Consider the following 22727-nt stretch of genomic DNA (forward strand, 5'->3'; position numbering starts at 1 on the left):
TTGAGATATATGTGTGTTTGTGTATCTGTATATATACATACACATACATACATCCTTGGTAGAAAATTTCGAAAATAAAAGGGAAAAAAATCCCCGTTTTTCTGCCATACAAAGGTAATCACTTTCAACATGTTATTTCCTGCCAGACGTTTCATTGAGCAGCTTTTGCCCCTTTTTTTTTTTAAAGCAGCTGAATTATAATCCTGCCCTTTCTACTTAATATTATAATATAAACATTTTATATTACTAATTGCTTATGAATATAATTTTAATACTTTGTATTATAGCCCACAAGCACTCCTTAATTCAATTGAAGAAGCATGAAAAAAATTGATAGTAAAAATGCCTGGTTTTCTCCCTGGTCTGCACACCTCATTCCTGACATGTAGATGTCCTTGGCAGCGACAGGCTGACCAGCCTTTTGGATCACATTAGATTTGAATCTACCCAGAGGTGGTGCAGAGTAGTAAAATAGTTGGTTATCATGGAGCTGTAAATAGATGATATTGTAATTCCATGTAGTTGTTCTCTGAAGTATAACACAGACTACTTTTTGGAAAATGAAAAATGCTGATCTTGTAACTTAAAATTTTGAAGCGTATAGATGCTTTTGTTTTTGCATATCTTATACACTAGTTGAAGAGCCCTGAAAAGGCTGTGAACTGCCTGTAACAATTACAACTATGAGTTCATATATTTTTAAGTTAACTTGTATACTTCAGTTTTAAGAAAAACTCCTAGGTCGTTATGTATTCAGGCTGAGTAAGTACTCGAAGTGAAACATTCTTTGCAAACTTTCCCGTATTGTGCTGTATTTTTAGATGTTGTACCACAAGGATGACTGTAGAAAAGACAGTTATGTTTACCCTCAAAAAGGTTGGAGTTTGTAAACTCTAGTTTGTTGTGCTAGTTTCACTTACTTCTTACCTATGCAGTTTCTCAGTAGGAAATTTTGATATGCTAATTTGTTTTTAAAATGTTTGTGTTTGTTTGGTGATGTTGAAAGAGAACATTTTTACTTGTATATTGCTACATTTTTCACCATCTGATTCGTATTGCAAAGGTTTATTCAAAGTATATTCCGTATCTTCAGTCAGCAAATTGCATGCTACCCATACCTTCTGGTAAAGGACAAGCACATCATAGGTATTTTCCGTAGCTTATGGGCTCTGACGATACTTGTTTTCTTGGTTTGACATCTTGACTTGATTTGACGTTTGGGGATGTTACGTGTGATTGAGCAGCTCTGAGGATGTTGAGTGTGTTTCATGCTGTTATCACCGAGCAAAGGGCTCGTGTGTCCACCGCACAGAAAGCCGAGCTCTGACAGCGGGTTTATAGCAAAGGAGGGGTTTATTGCAGGGCGCTAAGCAAGGGAGTGGGAGACAAACCTCAGGCCCACTCCCACTTGGTCTTTGAGTTAGGGTTTTTTTTTTAAAAGGCGAAGATGAAGAAGCTGGGGTTAATTATCATCTTGTGACATTTCTGTGACATTTCTTAGTCATAGTTTCAGGAATCAGCGTGTGTCTGGTTTATAATTTTCTGGCCAGGTGGTCCATGGCTCGAGGGTCTGTTAGCTCACCTTGCCCTGGAGAAACAACCTCAGTTTGTACATTAATAGTGATGTCTACAACAGCAATTTTAGTACATTAATGATGTTATCCACACAGTAGTTTCAGTCATCTGACTCTGGTTGATCGGCGTTGAGTTACTGCAGGATTGAGGTCAGAGGGGGCAAGAAAAGAATAACGTTTTGGATAAAGAAATTAATTATAAACCCAGTGAGGAAACTTGGTTTGAGGGTGAGGGCTCGGTTCCACTATGAAAGGACATTTGTAAGATTTGCTACGACAGGTTTCTTTTGTAGAGCACAGGGAACTATGTTCAATATCTTACAGTAATCTATAATGATAAAGAATATGAAAAGGAGTATATGTCTGACTGAAACATGCTGTGCACCAGAAATTGAGACAACATTGTAAACTTACTATACTTCAGTTAAAAAGTCATGAGATAGAGATTGAAATGAGACCCAAATTTAGGTGTACTGACTTCTGCTTTTGTATTTTTTTCAGGAAACCAGAAGTGGACTTTAAATAGCTATTGCTAATAATAATTAGAGTTAACATCGTTTGAAAGCTAACTGTGTGCCAGACACTCTGCTGGGTGCTTTACCTGTTATGTTCTCTTGTGTTCTCATGTAAATCCACCAGGATGGCACTGTGGTTATCCCCATCTTAGCAGATAGAAAGATACTTTGGATGCTGGCATAGCTGATCCGGTGTCCTTAAACAGGAGAAACAAGCTTCTGTTTGGGGAACAATCTCACGACTCAGCTCCTGCATCTAATCTGGATTAAGACCCACTCTGTCATCAGAGTGCTCACTGGGTCTTTTGAGGAGGCCGTATACTTGGTACCCAGGGATAAAACCTAGGTCGTAAGTATGTGTCAGGAGAATTGGAGGGCCAGCAAATGCTGCAGACATTGCATTATTGAAACGATCACTTTGTGAGAGGTGGTTAGGAAAAGTTTCATAGAATTTCTGGAATTTATGTGGGTGGGGAGAGTCCTAAGAGCAGGAAGTTACCATATTAACAAAGGTTAAAAAAAAAAAACATAAGGAGTATTAATAGGATCTTGATTGTGTATGAAGCAAGAACATAACAACAAGTGAGTAAAGCTGTTGGGGGCTGGACTGTGAAGAGCCTTGAATTCCAGACAAAGGAGTTTGGACCTAATTCTCTAGGTTTAGGAAGCAGTGGAAAGTTTAGAAGGAATTGTTTATATACAGCAACTAGTATCTAGGTTTCCACTTCTTCTTTAGAAAGGGCAGCTGCCTAGAATACTATTTTCTCCCCATGACTTTAGGTCTAGAATTGTCAGTACTTATTTTTGTAATCTACCTGTCAAAAGCAGTGAGGAAAGGAAAAGAAATTAATGCAGCAAGAAATGACCGTTAGAGGCTTTGAGTTTTTTTTGTTTTTTTAAATTTGCCTTCCCTACTTATTCACAAAAGGCTGACAAATCTGTAAGTTCTCTAGAGGGATACTTTCAGGGAATTTATTAGTTTTGAGTCTTGGCCTTCCTATACCCCATTCTGAAACCCTGAATGTGCTAATAACCCCTTATTGTAACAGGACAGTATTTATTGTATCTAGTTCCAGGGCCTTGATCAATCCCCCAGATGAAGGGCATTCCCACGATATTTTTGAGGCTTCCTTGTCTTTTCAAAGGTCACTGTTTACTCTGCCCTACTTTACAGCAGTCATGTGGCAGAACCGAGCCTGGTCCGTGAGCCGGTTTTGTGCAGGTCATGAGATACAGCCCAGCCGCCGTCCCCCTTGCCGTTGGTCTGCTGCTCACAGGCACGCCCCCTTTATGCCTCTTCACAACAGCGTTTGATTTGTGCATGGCTTAGGCAGCAGGGTTGTAGTTAAAACTAGTAAATCGCTGCTTAAAATAAAGTTTTTGCTGGCTTTGTAAAAAAAAAAAAATAAGGCCCTTTTTTCCTTTTGACAAACATATTTGTTTTTATTTCATATCACACTGTGCGTCTCAGTTACGTAGATGATTCTTGTTCAGATATGTTGAAGCAGCCTCTACCGTGTGAATGCCCAGCAGTGTCTGGCTGGATTTGGTTATGCCAGTTAGTGTATGGATGAGCACAGTTTTATTCAAAAGGCCAGAAGTAATGGGATTTTGGCACAAACACTGTTGACCCCAGATCCTCTTACTCCAATTAATAACAAATTATTGCCTCTGAAATTAAAAATTTTGGAATTTTTCTTTCTTTCGGGGACTACTTGTTGAGTGTCCCTTTGAACCAATTCTCATTTCCTTCATGAAGATGGTGGTGTTTTAACCAGCGCTGGGTCAGCCGTTTCAGTCTGTAAAAAGGAGGTTGTGTTGGGGGATAAGAAGTACCAGGAAGGAGGGTACTTGGAAAAACTGAAAAATATGGGAATTAAATTCATTGGGCTCTTTGCATGTTTTAGAATCTTGAAGAATAAGAATAACTATGTGACTTTAAGAGTAATTTTTTTCAATTTCACTAAGTAGCAAGAATCAGATACAATGATTCCAGTACCCTGGGTTAAATAGACAGACAGACAGAATTAAATAGAAAATAAGACAAGAATTGATACTCTTGGATGTATCAGAGGGCTTTTTAAATTTGCATTACCTCTTGGCTGTATTGCTCTGATAACTAAATGACATTTTTTCCGAGCCACAGTTTTGATGTCTAAATGACACCGCTCCTGCCTCCCGACATCTTTGTTGTGAATTTGCTGCTTGTCTTCTGTAGGCGCACCTATGTTGGCAGCATGCCAGGCCGTATAATCAATGGCTTGAAGACCGTTGGGGTGAACAATCCAGTGTTCCTATTAGATGAGGTGGACAAACTAGGAAAAAGTCTTCAGGGTGATCCCGCTGCAGCTCTGCTTGAGGTAAGATTTAGAAAATTTCCTGTCTGTAATCACACTTGAAGAGTATGGATGAGAATAGTTAATCATATTAAAGTGACATGTACGTTGCCATGGGTTTAGTTGTGGGAAAAACACTTCGATACAGACTAAAACCTGAAGCAATTTGATATTTAAATTAAAATGTCATAGAGATTTCTTTTTCTTTCCTTTTTCTGATAGTTCCCCTCATTTCTTTTTTCTTTTTCTCTTTTTGTTTTTATCAAATAGTTTAACAAAATTCTATGCATACTTTTTGTTTAAAGACCAGTAATTCTATAGGATTATTACAAAAAAAATCAGCAAGCTAGTCTCTCTTCCTTGGGTTCCTTATTTCCTCTTCTGCACTTTGACCTCTGACTCTTAGTTCTTTCTCACGATAGCATGGCTGTATTGTTTTCTTGATTTTACAGTTTTGGGCATTATCTATTGATTGCTGTCTGTGGGAGATGAGAGTTTGGCTTGCTTGCTTCCTTCTGTCCCTACCATGTCATTTTTATACCCCCAAACTCCCAATACAAATTTTATCCTGATTTTGTTAAGTCATTATTGACCATTTACATTATAGTTATACAAGTGCTTTTCGCACCAGAGCCGTGTGGTGAACGATGGTCACTTTTCTTTTCCTGTCCTCCTTTTTGTTTTTATGTATGTGTTTTCAAAAATCTTTGTTGAGTTAATAATTATATTGTTTCTTTTGTTTATTTGCACCAATTGTCTAGTTCTCCTTTCAAGACTTTCAGACACCCTGTGCTCCATCAGTTTTGTCTTCTCCAGGCCTCGGATCCAAACTGGTCGTTTCCACATCCGGTACAGAGCTCCCCCTCCCCCTCCGCGACGTTGGGGTTCCTGTTGCCGGTGTTTCACGCCTTCCTCTTTCTTGGTTTATTCTCTCATTGTCATAGTGTTAATCCCACAGTAGCTTCCTGAGAAAGCCTGCATAGGTGGAAAATGTTTTTCAACTTGCATATCAAAAACTTTCTTTATGTCTCCCTCATTCTTGATCGGTAGTTTGGGTATAGAATTCCAGTTGGAAGTAATTTTCTTGCAAAATTTTAAAGACGTTTCTCCATTGTTTTCCAGTTCCCAGTGTTGCTCTTGATGAGACTACCATTGTGGTCTTGCCTTTTGTGACTTGTTTTGCTCTCTGAAAACTTTTCAGATCTTTTCTTTATCCCACTGTTCTGAAAATGTATATCAATGCCTTGGCATGGATCTCTTAGTGTCCATTTTTGCTGATGCTTTGAAGATTCTTTGAATTGGAAAATCCTGTCCTTCTATTTCTGTAAAATTCTCTTGAATCCTTTTGTTGACAACTTCATTTTTTTTGGAACTCCTGTTCATTTGATGTTAGATCTTTAATTTTCTTCTCTCTCCTATTACTTTATTTTTCGCTCTACTTTCTGTGAAGACTTCCTCAGTTTTATCTTTTAATCCTTCTATGAGTTTATCATTTCAAAGATCAACTTTTTAAAATTTCTCTGCATATTCTTTTTATAGTATTTTGCCCTTGTTACATAGTTGTAATGTCTTTTTATCCCTGAGAAATATACTAATAGGTTTTTAAAAATTTTTTTTCTCTTTGCCCAAAAGCTGCATTTATCTATTTTCTATATATTTTTTCTGATCGCTGTCTTTTATATTAGTTTTTCATTTTCATTAAATGTCTGATAATTTTTGTTTGTGTGTCATATTTAATAGTGAGGAACAAAAACTGATTGGAAGCTGTGAACATAGGAGAGGGGCGTATTGATTATGAGTTTCCCAGTAGGGTCATCTGAGTAGGCTGTAGGATTACAGGACCTCCTGTGTCAGTAACTTCAGATCTTTCTTTTGAGACTGATCAGATTTCTCAGAGAAGAATCTTCAAGTCTCTTGGCTTGACAGTGAAGGCCCAGCTGCCAGCATTCTGGGAACCCAGTAGGGAAAGTATCACTGCATTCTGTGTCCCGGATGTATGTGTTCACCTGAACTGTTGTGTGTGAACTGTTCAGTTCGTACATACCTGCTCAGCTGTGCCCAGTGTCACCTGTGCAGGGAACCACTGTTTTTTGTTCTTAAGAAAATAAACCTCCAGTACTTTGCTGGGATAGGGGAAAGGGTCTGGGAACTGACTGCTTCATAAATTTACTTTAACCTGTCCTCCTTATTTACCACCTCTGCCCCCACTTTTTATCCTGGTTTAAGTAAAATATTAATATTCAGATTGATTTGTAAAATTGGGGGAAAACTTGCTTTGTGAAACTTTTTTTTCTTGTTTATTTCCTTGCTCACAGTTCCCTCTGGCTTCCTGTTTCTTTTCTGTTTTCGTAAACTTAGAATGGCCTAGAACATGTGTCTTGTAAGCAGGGAGACCTTACTTTCTGGTTTTCCTGGGACAGTCTCAGTTTATGCCTGATTATTAACTGCACTCTCTTTTAATCTTAGAAGTAGGTCCTATTTGGACAATAAAAAGGACACTCTACTTAAAAGCCCCAGAGCTTGGAGATAAGAGTTTGATTTGGTTTAGTTTTGCTTGTTTTTATTGGAAGGTAGTTGTCTGGTGGCTTGGTAATTGGTTTACTGATCAGTACTATGAACAATAAAATAGTGACCATTGTTTAAGATTTTAGTGGTTTCTTAGATGTTGACGTTAGATTTTCAGTTTAATTTACATTGGGGCATTTTTCAGATAATCTGACAGATTTTCCCATTAGACACTTATAGTTACTGTTGAAAAGAATTTAAGAGTAATTCCCTGATACTTAGGTTTCCCAAAAGACAGTGGGAATTGTGAAATAAGTCCACCAAATACAGCTTCACAGGTGGTAGGAGACGGTGATTAAATCCCCGTCTTTTTTGCAAAGTATATTTTGAGTGTTCACCTGGTGCTTTGTAGTGATGGAGTAACATTTGTTGAATTGATCTTTGATTACAAGCAGCTGGCATAATGATATTTTCTTGTCTGATGGAGAACTTGGTGTTCACTTTTTTGACAACTGATTTCTTAAACTAAAAGTATGAAAGCCTCAAATAATGCCTCAGAGTAAATGCCACCTGGGGGCCCACGCTCATCACGGAGGCTTAGTGGTGAGTAGCATCAGTTCCTTGTAGGCTGTGGTGCTGGAGAGTGAAGCAGGATACGGAAACCGAAGAACCGAGCGGCCTGGTCCCTGACCTCCTTCTCCTCCCCACCTGCCCCAAGCCTGGGTGAAAACCTCTCATACTTCACAGGTTGTTGAAACAAATGAGAATATATGTAAAAGCAGTCTGTAAACTGTAAAACACTCTACACATGTTATTTTACTTTAATATCCACTGACATTTCCTGTATGTCCATTTTGAAAGCCACTTGCTATTTCTGTCACCAGTAGACCCACCTGAATGAAAAAAAGAACAAATTCAACTATTCAACACCTTGTGTTTAAAGTAGAATATATTACTAAGATTCAGGAATATCCAAGAGGGTAGTTTTTAAATCTTTCTACATCGACTGCCTACGTTTAAAAAAAAATTGGCATGTAGATATCATTTATGAAGTATACTTGTACAAGATTATTTTATTTTACAACTAATGTATATCAAGAGAATATATACTAAATATGAAGAACATAATAGTAGATATAGAGTGATTATTCTGGATAAATTAGAGAATAAGCTTGTTCTGCCTGTAGATTCTTCTTGCTTTTATATTTGTTCATGAAGGATATGCTGATTTCCTTGAGCTTCCATGGAGTTGTTGCTTGTATAAAATAGAATGTATTTCTAGTTATTGTTACAAACATTTGGATAGCCTCTTTTGAAAATTTATTGGAAAAATATAAAAATAGATCCAACTACTTGATAAATGTTGGTAGACAGTAGAATTCAGGCAACTCTGTTGTTGGATACAAGGAAAGTCCTTTTATGTAATTATTAGACTCAAAATTACAGAATTTTTTTCTTATCAGGTAGATTTTATCTTATTTATAATAGATGCAAGATTCAGACTTTTTTGTTAACTATGAGTGCATTTCTGAAATATACTTTCGTCTGATGGGCAAATAAAATACATGGATACTTTACCAATTTTCTATATAGGCAGTATTCATGGTTCTAAGTAATATATAGTATCCCCAAAGCAGAGAAGCCACTAGTCTAGATACAGTAAACTTCTTTCTTTAAAACTGAAGTTCTTACTTACTTAATTAGAATTGTAATTACAATTGGTAGTTAGATCAAGTAGTGTATTTACTATGTAGACACAATGAACGTATTCTCTTCTAAGCTTTACCACCATTGTCAAAGAATGTCAAAGAGAGGGGACTCAGGAAAATCCAGCCCTGTCCTTTTATAATAAAAAACTTGAGGTTCAGGATATCTTAATTTTTTATCTTATCACATGCTCTGTTTACAATATAAATTCTGGAACTCTAGCAGAGCGAAAAATGCCGTAAATACCGATGTTATGAGAGAAGTGTAGGTGAAGACCCATGCCCACTTTCTGGCTTCTTTTTCTCTCCTCCATCTCTAATTAGGGGAAGGACTGCAGCTGACTGCAGATGATCAGACTAAGCTAACTTAGGGAAATTTATGGCTTGCTAATCATTACTTTCCAGAGCTAGCAACCCTTTTTTTGGTTTGTTTTTTCCATTTCAAGCTCGTACAAGGGAAGAACCTTCTAACTAAGCTTGTTCAAGGATTTAATATTATGGAGTCATCACATAGACAAAATGTTTACATATTCTTTTCTATTATGGTTTATTACAGGATATTGCATATAGTTCCCTGTGCTATATAGTAAGACTTTCTTGTTTATTTTATATATGGTAATTTGTATCTGCTAATATAAAACTCCTAATTTATCCCTCCCCCAATCCCTTTCCCCTTTGGTAACCATAAGTTTGTTTTCTATGTCTGTGAGTCTGTTTAACTTGAAAAAGAATATGAATGTACATATATATGCACATATGCATAACTGAATCACTCTGCTGTACACCAGAAACTAACACAACATTGTAAATCAACTATACTTCAATATAGCAAACCTTGTTGCCAGTGCCAAGGCATAGTTGCAGATTCCAGAAAAATGTCTTAATGTCTTTGTTAGCTTTTTGATTTTCTTTTTATACCCTACTTCCATTTTCTGTCTCTCCCTTATTACCCACCCTCTCTACCCCTCACATATACGTGCTCAGGCTGCCACCAGACTATCCACTGCCGTCCAGCCCTTAGCTGTGTTCTTAATGAAAATAACTATTCCTCATTTCTACCCTGTTTAACACTCCTGTTAATTAGAGTTTGTGGTGATTGGATTGCATGACTAAATTTACATGAAAACTTATCTTGGAATTTGTTGGGACAATTACTGGTATGAATTTGAGGCTGGATAATTTCCAAGGCTTTCTTCTCCTCTGCTGCCATCCTCTGGGATGCTGTATCAGGGAATCATTGGACAAGCATGTAGACCACATCTTGGCCCTTGTCATCTTTCTGTCTCTATAAGGGCTTACCACTGGATTCACTCGTAGAATAAGAAGAGAAAAGAAAAAAGAATACTTGAGAGATGTAGAGACAGTAAATTGTAAAAAATAAGTTGAGAAATAGTAGTTTGATTAATAAATTGAGAAATAATGATGAGCTGGGTTTAGTCTCTGCCTCCCAGGTTGTCAGGAACAAGCACTTTTCAAAATACCCTGTCTAAACATGTAGGGAAATATTTTACCAGTATTTAACATGTTATGTCTATATTCTTATTTTTCATACAAAGAATAGAAAATATTTACAAAATTATATAGAGACCTCCTTTATATTAATGATTCTCTTTTGCCAAAAATAAATAAAAAATTTGGATATTCTGTAGAAAATGTATGCTCTACTTTGGGCAGTTTAATTCACAAATGGAGATGGGGATTCATTGATTAAACCAAAGCAGCTCACCTTTTAAAAAGTTACTACTTAAATAATATTTTATTGATTTTTTTTTACCACTTTAGTGTGGTATAATTGACATATAGTAAAGTGAGTATATTTAAAATGTACAATTTGCTGAATTTTGACATGTGTATAAATTATGAAGCTATATGCATAATCATGATAGTGAACATTGAGTTTCCAGTTCTGAAATGAGAAATTCATTGGAGGGAATCAGCAGTAGATTTGAACTGGCAGGAGAAAGAATCAGTGAATTTGAAGATAAATTGATAGAAATTATTTAGTCTGAAGAACAGATAAAAAAGAATGAATAAAGTCAACAGACTGTTAGGGAAATATGGAATACCATTAAGCACACCAGTATATGCATAAGAGGACAGGAAAGGGAGACGGGAGCAGAAAAAATTTTCAAAGAAATAATAGATGAAAACTTTCCAGATTTAATGAAAAACATAAATCTACACATCCAAGAAGCGTAGTGAATCCATGTAAGATAAACACAAAGTTTAAATCCATGGGCAAATAAAATACATCTTATTGACATCTTGTGTTTTGGTTGTTTTCTGTCCCCTTTGTAAGAAGGATCCTACTTTTTTCCTTTGAATTACATTATTAACTATATGGACAGTTTATTAGTTCAGAAGGCATATATTCTGTTGTATATTCTGGTTTTTTTTATACTACTTTTGGTACCTTTAAGTTAAAAAAAAAAAGCACATCTTTATTTCTCTTAGGTATCAACATCATAATGAAATAGGATTTCTTGTCCCTCCCTTGTATAAAATGAAATAATATACAGTAATCGATCCCTTCCTCATCTCACCACCTGGTTACTTTAATTGATTGTACTCTTTTTTTAACATTATGAATCTTTATCAAAAACTATTTTCAACCTTTATATTCTTTCTTATTTTAAATTAATAGCTTTTTTAAAAGCAGTTTTAGAATAAAATTGAGTGAAAAGTTCCAAGGACCCCATATAACTAACTTCTCACCCTCTGTTACCCAGTTTCCCCTTTTATTAATATCTTGCATTAGTGTGGTACATTTTTTAAATTGATGAGCCAGTATTAACACATTATTTTAGCTAAAGTCCATAGTTTACATCGGGGTTCAATTTGTACTGTATATTCTGTGAGTTTTGGTGAATATATAGTGACCTGTATTCCACCATTACATCGTAAAGAATAGTTTCATTGCCCTAAAAATCCCACATACTCCACCTAGTCTCCTTTCTCCTCTCCCTACATCCCTGTCAATCACTGTCTCCATATTTACTGTTTACTGTCTCTATAGTTTGTCTTTTCCAGAAATGTCATGTTGTTGGGCTTATGTAGTCTTTTCAGATTGACTTCTTTCACTCAGTAATAATGTATTTAAGATTCTTCCATGTCATTTTGTGGCTCATTTCTTTTTATCGCAGAATAATACTCCATTGTATGGACAAACCACAGCTTGTTTATCCATTTATCTATTGAAGGACATGTTAGTTACTTCTAGTTTTTGACAATTAGGAACAAAGCTACCATAAATGTTTACGTGCAGGTTTTTGTGTGGTCATAAGTTTTCGGCCCAGAGTAAATACCAGGGAGTGCAATTGCTGGATCATAAGGTAAGAGCATGTTAAATTTTATAAGAAACTGTCACACTGTCTTCCAAAGTTGCCATACCATTTTGCATTCCACCAGCAGTGAACGAGAGTTCTTGTTGCTCCACATCCTCCCCAGTATTTGGTTGTCAGTGTTTTGGATTTTGGCCATTGTAATAAGTGTGCAGTAGTATCTTGTTTTTATATTCTTTTTTGTAAACACATTTTCCACCTTTATTTTTTAATTAACAGATTTATTGAAATACAATTCACATACCATAAAATTCACCCCTTTAAATGTGCAATTCTGCAGTTTTTCAGTATTTTGATAAATTATCCAGTTTTGGAACACTGTCATTGCCTATGTCTCTGTTAGCAGCCGCTCTCCATTGCCCCCTCCCACAAGCCCCTGGCAATGACTAATCTTTCTGTCTCCATGGATTTGCCTATTCTGGATACTTTGTATAAATGAAATCATATAGTATGTGACCTCTTATGACTGTCTTGTTTCACTTAGCATAATGTCTTTCAGGGTTCATCCATGTTATATGTATCAGAACTTTGTTCCTTTTTATGGCTAAGTAATATTCTGTTGTATGAGCATACTACATTTTGTTTATCATTGGCTGATGGACATTTGGGTTGTTCCTACCTTTTGCTTATTCTGAATATACTTCTATGACCATTCATGTACAGGCTTTTGTGTAGACATAGGTTTTCAGTTCTTTTGGGTGTATACCTAGGAGTGGAGTTGCTGGATCATAAGGAAATTCTGTATTTAACATTTTGAGAAACTTCCAAACTATTTTCCCTAGTGGCTACACCATTTTACCATCTCACTAATGATGTAGGAGGGTTCCAGTTTCTTTGCATCCTCCTCAACACCTATTATTGTCTGTCTTTTTTATGTTAGCCACCCGTTTGCTTAGTATGTGTAAAATGATAGCTCATTGTGATTTTGATTTTCAGTCCCCTAATTGCTAATAACATTGAGCATCTTTTCATGTATTTGTTGGCCAATTGCAGATCTCCTTTATAGAAACAGCTATTTAAATCATTTGCCCATTTTTAACTGGGTATTTTTCTTTTTCATAGTGAGTTTCTTACATATTCTGGTTACAAGTTCCTTCTCAGATTCATGATTTGCAGATATTTTCACCAGTTTTGTGGGCCTTTTTTCACTTTTTTTGATGGTGTTCTTTGAAGCAGAGAAGTTTTTAATTATGATAAAGTCTAATTTATCTATATTTTTCTTGTGTCATTTGTGGTTTTGATGCCATATCTAAGAAGCCATTGTCTAATCCAAGGTCATGAAGATTTACTCCTACATTTTCTTCTAAGAGTTTTACATTTTTAGTTTTTATATTTAGGTCTATAATCCATTTTTAGTTAATGTCTGTATGTGGTGTGAGATGTAGGGACCCTCTTCATTCTTTTGCATGTGAATATCCAGTTGTGCCAAGCACCATTTGTTGAAGACTTCTTTTTTCCTGGGATGTTTCCATGGAAAATCAGTTAACTATAAGTGTAAGGGTTTATTTCTGGACTTCCAACCATTCCATTGATCTGTATTTCTTTGCTTACTCCAGTATCACATGGTCTTGATTACTGTGGTTTTGTAGAAATTATTGAAGTTGGAAAGTGTGAATCCTCCAGATTTGTTCTTCTTTGTAAAGATGGTTCAGCCATTCTTGGTCTTTTGTATTTCCATATGAGTTTTAGGATCAGCTTGTCACTTTGTACAGAAAAGCCAGCTAGGATTTTGATAGGTTTTACACTGAATCTGTAGATCACTTTGGTGAGTACTGCCATATTAATAATGTTAATTCTTCCATTCTATGAACTTGGGGGTCCTGTTTATTTAGGTCTTCTGTAATTTCTTTCAACTATGTTTTGTGGTTTTTGAGTATGTAAGTCTTGTAATTCTTTTGCTAAACTTGTTCTTAAATGTTTTATTCCTTTTGATACTATTGGAAATTGAATTGTTTTCTGCATTTCTTCTTTGAATTGTTCATTCCTTATATAAAAAAATTACAGAAGGCAGGGGTTATAGCTCAGTGGTAGAGTGCATGCTTAGCATGCACAAGGTCCTGGGTTCAATCCCAGTACCTCTATTAACTAAAAATAAAAAAATAAACTAAATAAAAGCTAAAAAAAAAAGAAATACAAATTGGTTTCTGTGTATCAGTCTTGTATTCTGCAACCTTTCAGAACTTGTTTATTCTAGTAGTTTTTTTCAGTGGGTTCTTTAGGATTTTGCAAGATCATGTTGTCTGCAAATACAGATACTTTTACTTCTTTCCAATCTGGATGCCTTATTGCCCCACCCCCCACCCCCTGGCCAATTGCCTTGGCTGGAACCTCTAGTACAATGTTGGATAGAAATGGCAGGATCTATTCAGATCAAATTTATTGGCATACAGTTGTTTATAGTATAGTCTTACTCCTTTTTTATTTCTGTAAGTTTGATAGTAACGTGACCTGTGTCTTTCTTGATTTTAGTAATTTGAGTGTTCTCCCTGTTCTCCTTAATATTGCTAAATGTTTGTCAGTTTTGTTGAACTACTCAAAAAACCAACTTTTGGTTTATTGATTTTCCCAGTTGTTTTACTCTTCACTGTTTCATTTATTTACTCTAATTATTCTCTAATTCTTCCTTCTACTTGTTTGTGTTCTGTTTGCACTTCTTTTCCTACTTTCTTAAGGTGGAAGGTTAGGTTATTGATTTGAAATTTAATATAAGCATTTCAGCTATCAGTATATTTATAAGCACTACTTTAGCTGCATCTCATAAATTCTAGTAACATATTTTAGGTTTTTTTTATTCATCTCAAAATATTTTCCAATTTCCCTTACGATTTCTTTTTGATTCTTCAGTTATTTAGGGGTTAATTTCATGTTTTATGAACTTCCAGATTTTCTTTTTATTCATTTCTAATTTGATCACATTGTGATTGGAGATTATAGTTTCTATGATTTCAGGCCTTTGAACTATAGACGTTTGTTTAAGGCTTGCTTATGGTCTTTGCTGGAGATTGTTATATGTGCCCTTGACAGTAATGTGTATACTGCTGCTGTTGGGTGGGTTGTTCTCTAGGTTTTGTTATGTCTAATTGGTTTATAGTATTGTTCACGTCTGTACTGGTCTGTTGAAGACCTATCTTCAAGTTCATTGATTCTTTCTTCTGCCAGCTAAAATTACTCTTTAGCCCATCTAGTGAATTTTTCATTTAAATTACTATATTTTTCAACTTTTAGTTTCTATTTGCATCTTTTTTATGATTCCTGTCTCTTTATTGGTATTCTGTATTTGTTAGAACATCATTCTTACAGTTTCCTGCAGTTCTTTGATTTCCTTTAGTTTTGTTTTTTAATTGTGGTAGAATACACATAACATAAAATTGGCCGTCTTAACTATTTTAAAGTATACAGTTCAGTAGTGACAGATATAGTCACATTTTTGTGTAACGAACCTCTAGAACTTTTCCATCTTGCAAAACTGAAACTCTGTGCTAATTAAATGCAACTCTGTGTTTCTTCCTTCTTCAGCCCCTGCCACCTATTATTCTCCTTTCTGTTTCTGTAAGTTTAACTAATCTATATGCCTTATATAAGTGGAATCATACAATATTTGTCTTTTTACAACTGATTGATTTCATTTTGCACAGTATCTTGAAGGTTCACCTATATTGTAGCATTTCTGTTTTAAGTATATTTTTAATAGCTGATTTTAAATCTTTGTCTAAGAAGTCTAACATCTGGGCTTCCTCAGGGACTGTTTCTAGTCACTACTTTTTTTTTTTCTTTTACTGATTTTAGGCCATACTTTGTGTTTCTTCATGTGCCTCATAATTTATTTGTTGAAACTGAACATATAAAATATTTTAAAATATATTTTAAAATATAAATATTAAAAATACGATTTTTAAACTAATCAGATTTCCCCCTCCCTAAGGGTTTGTTGTTTTGTTGTTGTTGCTATTTGGTTTTTTTTAGTGATTTTCCTGGTCTTATTCTGTAAAATCTGTATTCTTTGTCATGTGTGGCCACTGAAGCTGCTCAGTTTGTCTAGTGGCCAGCTAATGGTAGGACAAAGATTTCCTTAAGTGCCTAAATCAGTGGTCTTCCACGCTTTTCCGAGGGGCTCTGTGTTTAACACTAGGGCAGGTAGTTTATAACTGCCTCAGCCTTCACTTCCTGCTTTTACACAGCCTCAGTGTCTGCCAGAGGTGGGCTTTGAGGGCTGTCTCAGATCGTTCCTGGTCATACTTACAGTCCTGTACATATACATGACTGCCTAGATTCCCAGAACACCTCAGAGCTTTTGAAAAGCCTCCATGAGTATCTCATCCCAGAGTTTTTCGTTAAGTTTTTTGATCAGACTGTTGTTTGTCCCAACTGATGTCGCTGCCTCAGGCAGCTGCAGTGTCAAACACTTGCTATTGGTTTTTGACAAATGCACCGAGGATAGTGCTGTTCACACAGAGTGTTCTCTGAGTCAGATCAAATAAAGATGCATCCTGAGAATGAGGCCTTTCCAAGGAACTGCCAGACCCCTCAGACAGTGACATTCTCGGGGGCTGGGGCTTGTGGAGAGCTCTAATCCTGTTCTGCCCCATAGGGGCTGCTGGACTGCTGGTTTTCACAGCTATTGTAGTTGTGAGGCTGCCATGAACTTGGGAGAAGGGAAGGGTGTAAAGCAAGTGAAAACACCCCAAAGCTTGTTATACTTACGGAGATTCAGCTGTTTTTCTTGAAAAAACACTTGTTAATTTCTAGAATTCTGAAAAAATTGATTTTGACATTTTCCAGTGTTCTCATTGCTTTTATGGAGAAGCAGATTTTCAGACTTCCTTACTCCCTCATTCTAGAAGTGTGTCCTCCTACATTTAGTTTGAATTCTGTGCTTAAATGATTTCATTGCTTCTGACCTTTTTATTATGATTTATCTGTTGTTCAGATGGAGTGTATCTTCAGGTTACTTTCTTTAAGGATTTGTTTGTAAGTTATGTTTTGAGGCCTTTGTATTTGCTAAGGTCTCTTTGTTGCCTGCACTGGTAGTCCCCATATGTTTTGTTAGCATATTCCATCAGCAAAAATTTTTGAAAATCCCTCTCTCTATAATATAAATACATATGTAATAAGGATGTATTAGTTTGCTAAGTCTGCCATAACAAAATGTTACAGATTAGGTGGCTTAAAAAAGCAAACAAATTTATTTCCTCACATTTCTGGAGGTTTGAAGGCCAAGATCAAGGTGTTGGCAGGTTTGATTCCTCCTGAGGCCTCTCTCCTTTGTTTGCAGATGGCCGTCTCTTCTCTGTGTTCCCGCATCCCTTTGTCTCTCTTTCTCTCTCTCCTTGTAAGGACACCAGTCATATTGGATTAGGAACCCCACCCTTACGGCTTCTTTTAACCTTAGTTACCTCCTTAAAGGCCGTATTTCCAAATATAGTCACATTGAGGAGACACAATTCAATCCATAAGGAAGAACAGATATGTAATATGTGTATAGCATACGTGTACCGTTGTACTGTTGTTAGGTACTCATAAATACAACACACGCAGAATAAATTTTAAAAATTACATTTTGGTGAAGGAAATGATGTATTCTAATCAGGTAATTGTTTTGTTTCATAATGTGGCTATTAAAGCTTATTCTAGAAATAAAAATGTCAATTCTTATTTTCTCATTGTTCCCGTTTTTGCCTCTATTATCTCTAATGGTATTTTGCAGGAATCTTTTTAAACACTCCACTCACCCATTTTTAGTCTATAAAACACTTAATCAGGCACACATGGACCGCAGTGGCTACAACCACAGGTAAAGCAGGTGAGTGAGGGCCCCGCCATCAGCTGTGGGATTTCCACTCCTCTCTTAGGATATTTCATGTGTGTGTGAAGTGTGTACCAAGTGAGGGTGTTACTTCATTTTGTATAATGAGTATTTCATAAACTAATTTCTTTCTGGTATTACAGATGCACGAAGATGAATATATTACTGTTTTCTGCTCGTACTTTGGTGGGTTACTCGGAACATTCCACTTTTGTGGCCAGCGGTCTAAGCACAAGATGCAGCTGCAGTCACAGTTGGGTAGTGGGCTCGCAGGTGCCCACTTTGTTACACTTCATATCTTATGTGTGTGGCATATATTCTGCGTGATAAAATATTTTTTAAAATATTTCAGGTCATCATAATTTTGCTTGAAAATTCTGTAGGTGTTGTCCTAATAACATTTGTCATTTATTATCACACAGGAGGAATTTAAGGCTTTTCAGTCTGCAGTGTTGTGTCTTCTAGAATATTTTCTTGGCTGTTTCTTTCACTATAGGCTATTTTACATTTGCTGAGATCCCTTCTTTAGTTACATCAATTATCTGTGAATTAGACGTGTTTATTTTTTCCTTATCTTTCCCCTACACGGCTTTACGCCTTTTTCTTCTGTGTTCTGGACATTTTCTCAACTTTATTGTTATCACTGATTGAATTCCTGTGGGAGTTATTTGTGTGTGGCTTCCAAAGTTGATTTTAATTATTTGATTTTACTTTATTTATTTATTTTTACTTTTTGTTGTGGAGAATTTCGACTGCAGCGAAAGTTGAGAGAATAGCATAATGAACCGTTAAGCTTATCACCCAGTTTTAACAGTTACCATCTGATGGCTAGTCTTGTTTCATCTCTTCCTACCCATTCTCCCTCATCCCACTCCTATTTACCTTGAATCGAATTCCAGACATCATTTCTTTTCATGACTATGTTAGTATCTATCTCTAGAAGAAACAGACCTTTATAAAATAGCACCATATTCCCGTTCTTAAAGCTAACAGGTGCCTAGTCATGTGTAGTGAGTGGAGCATGCTCCTGGATTGCCTACAGACATCTGTAGTTCTTCTCTGGCCAGAAACTCTTACTGAAGAACAGTCCTCAGCATACACTCCCCCCCCCCATAGTTTATCCCACCTCTGGCCTCATGTCCTGGAGAATAAAGTGTCATATCACAGCTATTTCCATTGCCAGGCATGCTGTGTAGGAATGATAGTTCAAGATTGATGTAGTAAGACCTTTTAATGAAGAGAAGAAAGGAAAAAACAGTTCTGGTCATTCTTGAAAGCAGCTCCTCTGTGTGGGTGAATTGGACCATGGAAGCCTTAGCTCTAAAGTTTGGGGGGAAAGCAGCAGTTTGATGGCTAAAAAGTTCTCACTGTAATTCTTGTCCGTCTGTGAACTCAGCAGTTTACCTTGGTTTCATCTGAGTAGTGGTTACTAGAATGCTTCTCATCTGGCACACTGCTGATCAGTTTTTCTGTGTAACATCTGCATATCTTTTTCTGTTTTGCTAAATCAAAGATGGAGGCAAGCAAATTGGGCATCACTGATTTTCTCTCCTCACAACCTAGCTGTCGTGTAATACATTCTAAAAGACCTCATTCATAGCTCAGGAACATTGCTTTATTAATTTTCCTACTTTTTAAAAACCTCAGTGTCTTAAAATTTTAAGAGAAAAAAAAAATCACTTGGACAGTGCAGTAAACATTTCTCAAACATATCCAACATGTATGTATTAAATTTCCACAGCCATTAAATAATAGATTTGTACTTAACTAGAATGGGTTTAACTAAGATTGCCATACATAGATTAACAGTTTTCAGGTAATTGATAGACAGTAATATTACTCTTAACCAATTCTATACTGAACATAATTAGAATTGCCTTGGGTGACTTGAAAGTAACTTATTATAACATTAAACATTATTAAGTCTTGTGAAAATATGAGTAGTAGAACTTTCTGGGAATTGTATTCTAGATAAACATACAGTTTCCAGTACAATGAATGTTTAACAAAATTCAAGAGCTTCAGAGAGCTTTGAATTAAGACTAACTTGTGGGTATATTTGAAAACAAGTAAAACTTTAGAAAGAGAATCAGAAGCAAGGAGAAGCTAGTTACATAGTAAAATTGTGATGGTAAGTATTTTAGTCATTTTACTTTTCGAATATGTTTGTCGACCCTGTTTATATCTTATACTAATCTAGTCTAAGTGAAAGTTATAATGTGTTAAAAGGTTTAGAACATGTGGAAGGCACTTGGTGCCTTTACAGTCCTGTGTAGAACTCTCCGCTGTGGGTGCCTGCAGCTTGGAGCATTTGAGCAGGGATCTTAGAAGACATATCCTCCTTAATATACAATTGTTCAGTGTTTAAAGAATCTAATCGGTAAATTGACTAATTTATCCAATTAAAATATTTTTGAGAGATACTGATATTTTGCTCATTATAAACAGAAAGGTTTTACTTTAAGGCATTTTTTTAAAGTGAGCTATCCCTTGTGCTTTGTCAGAATATAGGAGTAATTTTTATCCGTTCACTTTTGTTTGGAATTCCCCTTTCAGTTAAAGACTTTCTGATAATGTTTGAGGGGAAATACACTAATTACTATTTTACCTGTTACCTAAGAATTTCAAAATGCTCTACACGTTTACTTTATATTCCCATAGCAGTTGAGAAGGGTGTGTTACCGAGAGGGAAACTGGTTCTGCAGGATTGGTAACTAATTCATGGCCACACAGTGAGTCATTAATAGGTTAAGAACAAAGCTTGAATGGCTAATTCTTGCTTCTTTGGGCTTCTGTATGTTAAAAAATCTTTGGTATTGAATATATTTCTTTTTGGTTTTCAGTGTTTTCCTCATGTTTCTCAAACTAGCTGTATTGAGCAGAAATATCAACCTTGCTAATATATCACGTGTGTTTTAAAATTGATGCAGCTTTCTGTTGGAACTACTGAATCGGTTTAAATGTTTATTCTCCCACAGGTGTTGGATCCCGAACAGAATCATAACTTCACAGATCATTATCTCAATGTGGCCTTTGACCTTTCCCAAGTCCTTTTTATAGCTACGGCCAACACCACTGCTACTATTCCACCTGCCTTGTTGGACAGAATGGAGATCATTCAGGTGCCAGGTACTTGATTTGTAAACAAAATCATTATTTTGTTAAATAAGAAGCTATTTCTGAGAGCTTTTCTGAGCATAACTCTTTAAAATTGGTCGAGCTGTGGAGTTTTTAGTAAAAAGTTGATTTGCCAATGTATGATCTTCAAAAGTTCTGAATCTGGTATATAAACCAGCTTTTATGTAGATTCAGAGCCACAGAATTTTGCAAAATATTGTTTATTTGTTTTAATGGTGACAGATAAAGAGTGAATGTTCTGTAAAACATACGAGTAAATTTTGCACAACAATTTCAGATTTAACGTAGCATTAAAGAATGATCATTTTTATGGAAAACACGATATTCTTCTTTGAAGCAATTTCTAAAATTATTGACAAAAATAATTATTTTTTAAAGTAAGTACCTGAAAAGCAAAAATGGATCCTCGTATAGCCAGTGTAGCTTCCTGTCTATCAGATTTTGAAGTTTTTACCATCTCTGAGAAAGTTTAATCATTCATTCTCATTGAGAGGTAGATCCTATAGCTTTCTGTTTGTTATATCTGGCCTCATTTTTATATAAAAGTTTAGGATGCTTTTAAATTCCTCTTCTTCTTAGTTGACTCTGTCAAATAGTTATATACTTTTTTTTTCAACCAGGTCTCCTTCACTGGAGTGTGTAAAATAAAGTCCTTTAGTTACTAACACTAAGTAAATCCCAGTGTTTTCACCTTATTTCAATTGCTCAGAATTACTTTTCCCTAGAAGAGATCAAATGTTAGTGGACATCTGTTAAAATGAAAATATAATTAAGTATATATTTCATATTAATCTGACTTTTTACTATCAAGTAAATGGTAATTGAATTTCTTAGTTATCTGTGAGCCCTACAGGTTCCTATATTTAGTTTTAAAATACAGTGGAGTAAAAAATTGCTTTGTGCTCATTTATAAGACTGAAATAAATAAGTAATGAGACCCAGTTGTCTGGAAACTGCAACTTAAGGCAAAAATCCATAAGACATACTAGTATGCTTGAAGTGAGACTATCAGGACAGCTGCTGCAGAGGTGACAGTGGTGCCGCCTTCCACCAGCAGGTTTGGTTGTCCTTTCCTCTCGCTTTTCTGGTGTTTTTTATTTCCTTTTTCTCCTCAAAAGATGCCTTGTCAATTCGCCTTTTTAATTTTGCTTGGAATTGGAAAAGGGGCGATCATTGTAGGGGGCAATTTTGTCTTACAGGATTTAAAAACAGTAAATTTTATACTCATTGAGGTTTTTAAGGAAATAAGAAAAGTAAATAAGAACACAGAGGTTTTGAAATATAAATTATATGCATAATTCCGGCATGTAGAGGGGAAAAAACTTGATGGGGAAAAAACTTTTTAGTTTTTGTACTGTTTTGTTGCTAAGATTTATAGGTGGAGTTCTGGAAATAGCTCCTTTGCAGCTCTTCCCTTGAAGTCTTAGTAAGAAGTCTTTGTTGTTGCTGTTGTAAGTTTTTTCAGTTATGTATCAAATTATACTAAAGAAAAGGAATGTGTTATTTTCTTACTAAATAATAAAATAAAAACTCACATTTGAGTTAAGGAGGTAACTATCTCTAAGTTAATGAGACTGAGATTTTTTTTTTCTTCTTTGAGAGAGATACCATTTAATCAAAAGACTTTCAAGCACTGTGCTTAGTAAGTACTTGTTTTGTTTGTGAAAAAGTCAGGAATGCTAACAACTATGGGCTGGAGATTGAATTTCTTTATTCTGATTGCAATCTTAGTTGAAGTAATACTTAAATTCATTTTAAATCCAAGATTCGTTGAAACAGCTTTGGGTTTATTACTGAAGCGTGGTGCTG

General features: G+C 35.6%; 1 protein-coding gene across 1 annotated transcript in view; it reads left to right on the plus strand.

Moving 5' to 3' along the window:
* Positions 1-22727, plus strand: part of LONP2 (lon peptidase 2, peroxisomal) — an 82516-nt gene that overhangs the window by 26700 nt on the left and 33089 nt on the right. The window contains exons 8-9 of the mRNA XM_032486257.1: positions 4308-4449; positions 20759-20909. Of these exons, the coding sequence (XP_032342148.1) occupies positions 4308-4449; positions 20759-20909 (293 nt within the window). The remainder of the gene's footprint in view (positions 1-4307; positions 4450-20758; positions 20910-22727) is intronic.

The sequence above is a fragment of the Camelus ferus genome, chromosome 9, assembly GCF_009834535.1.
Source record: "Camelus ferus isolate YT-003-E chromosome 9, BCGSAC_Cfer_1.0, whole genome shotgun sequence".
NCBI lineage: Eukaryota > Metazoa > Chordata > Mammalia > Artiodactyla > Camelidae > Camelus > Camelus ferus.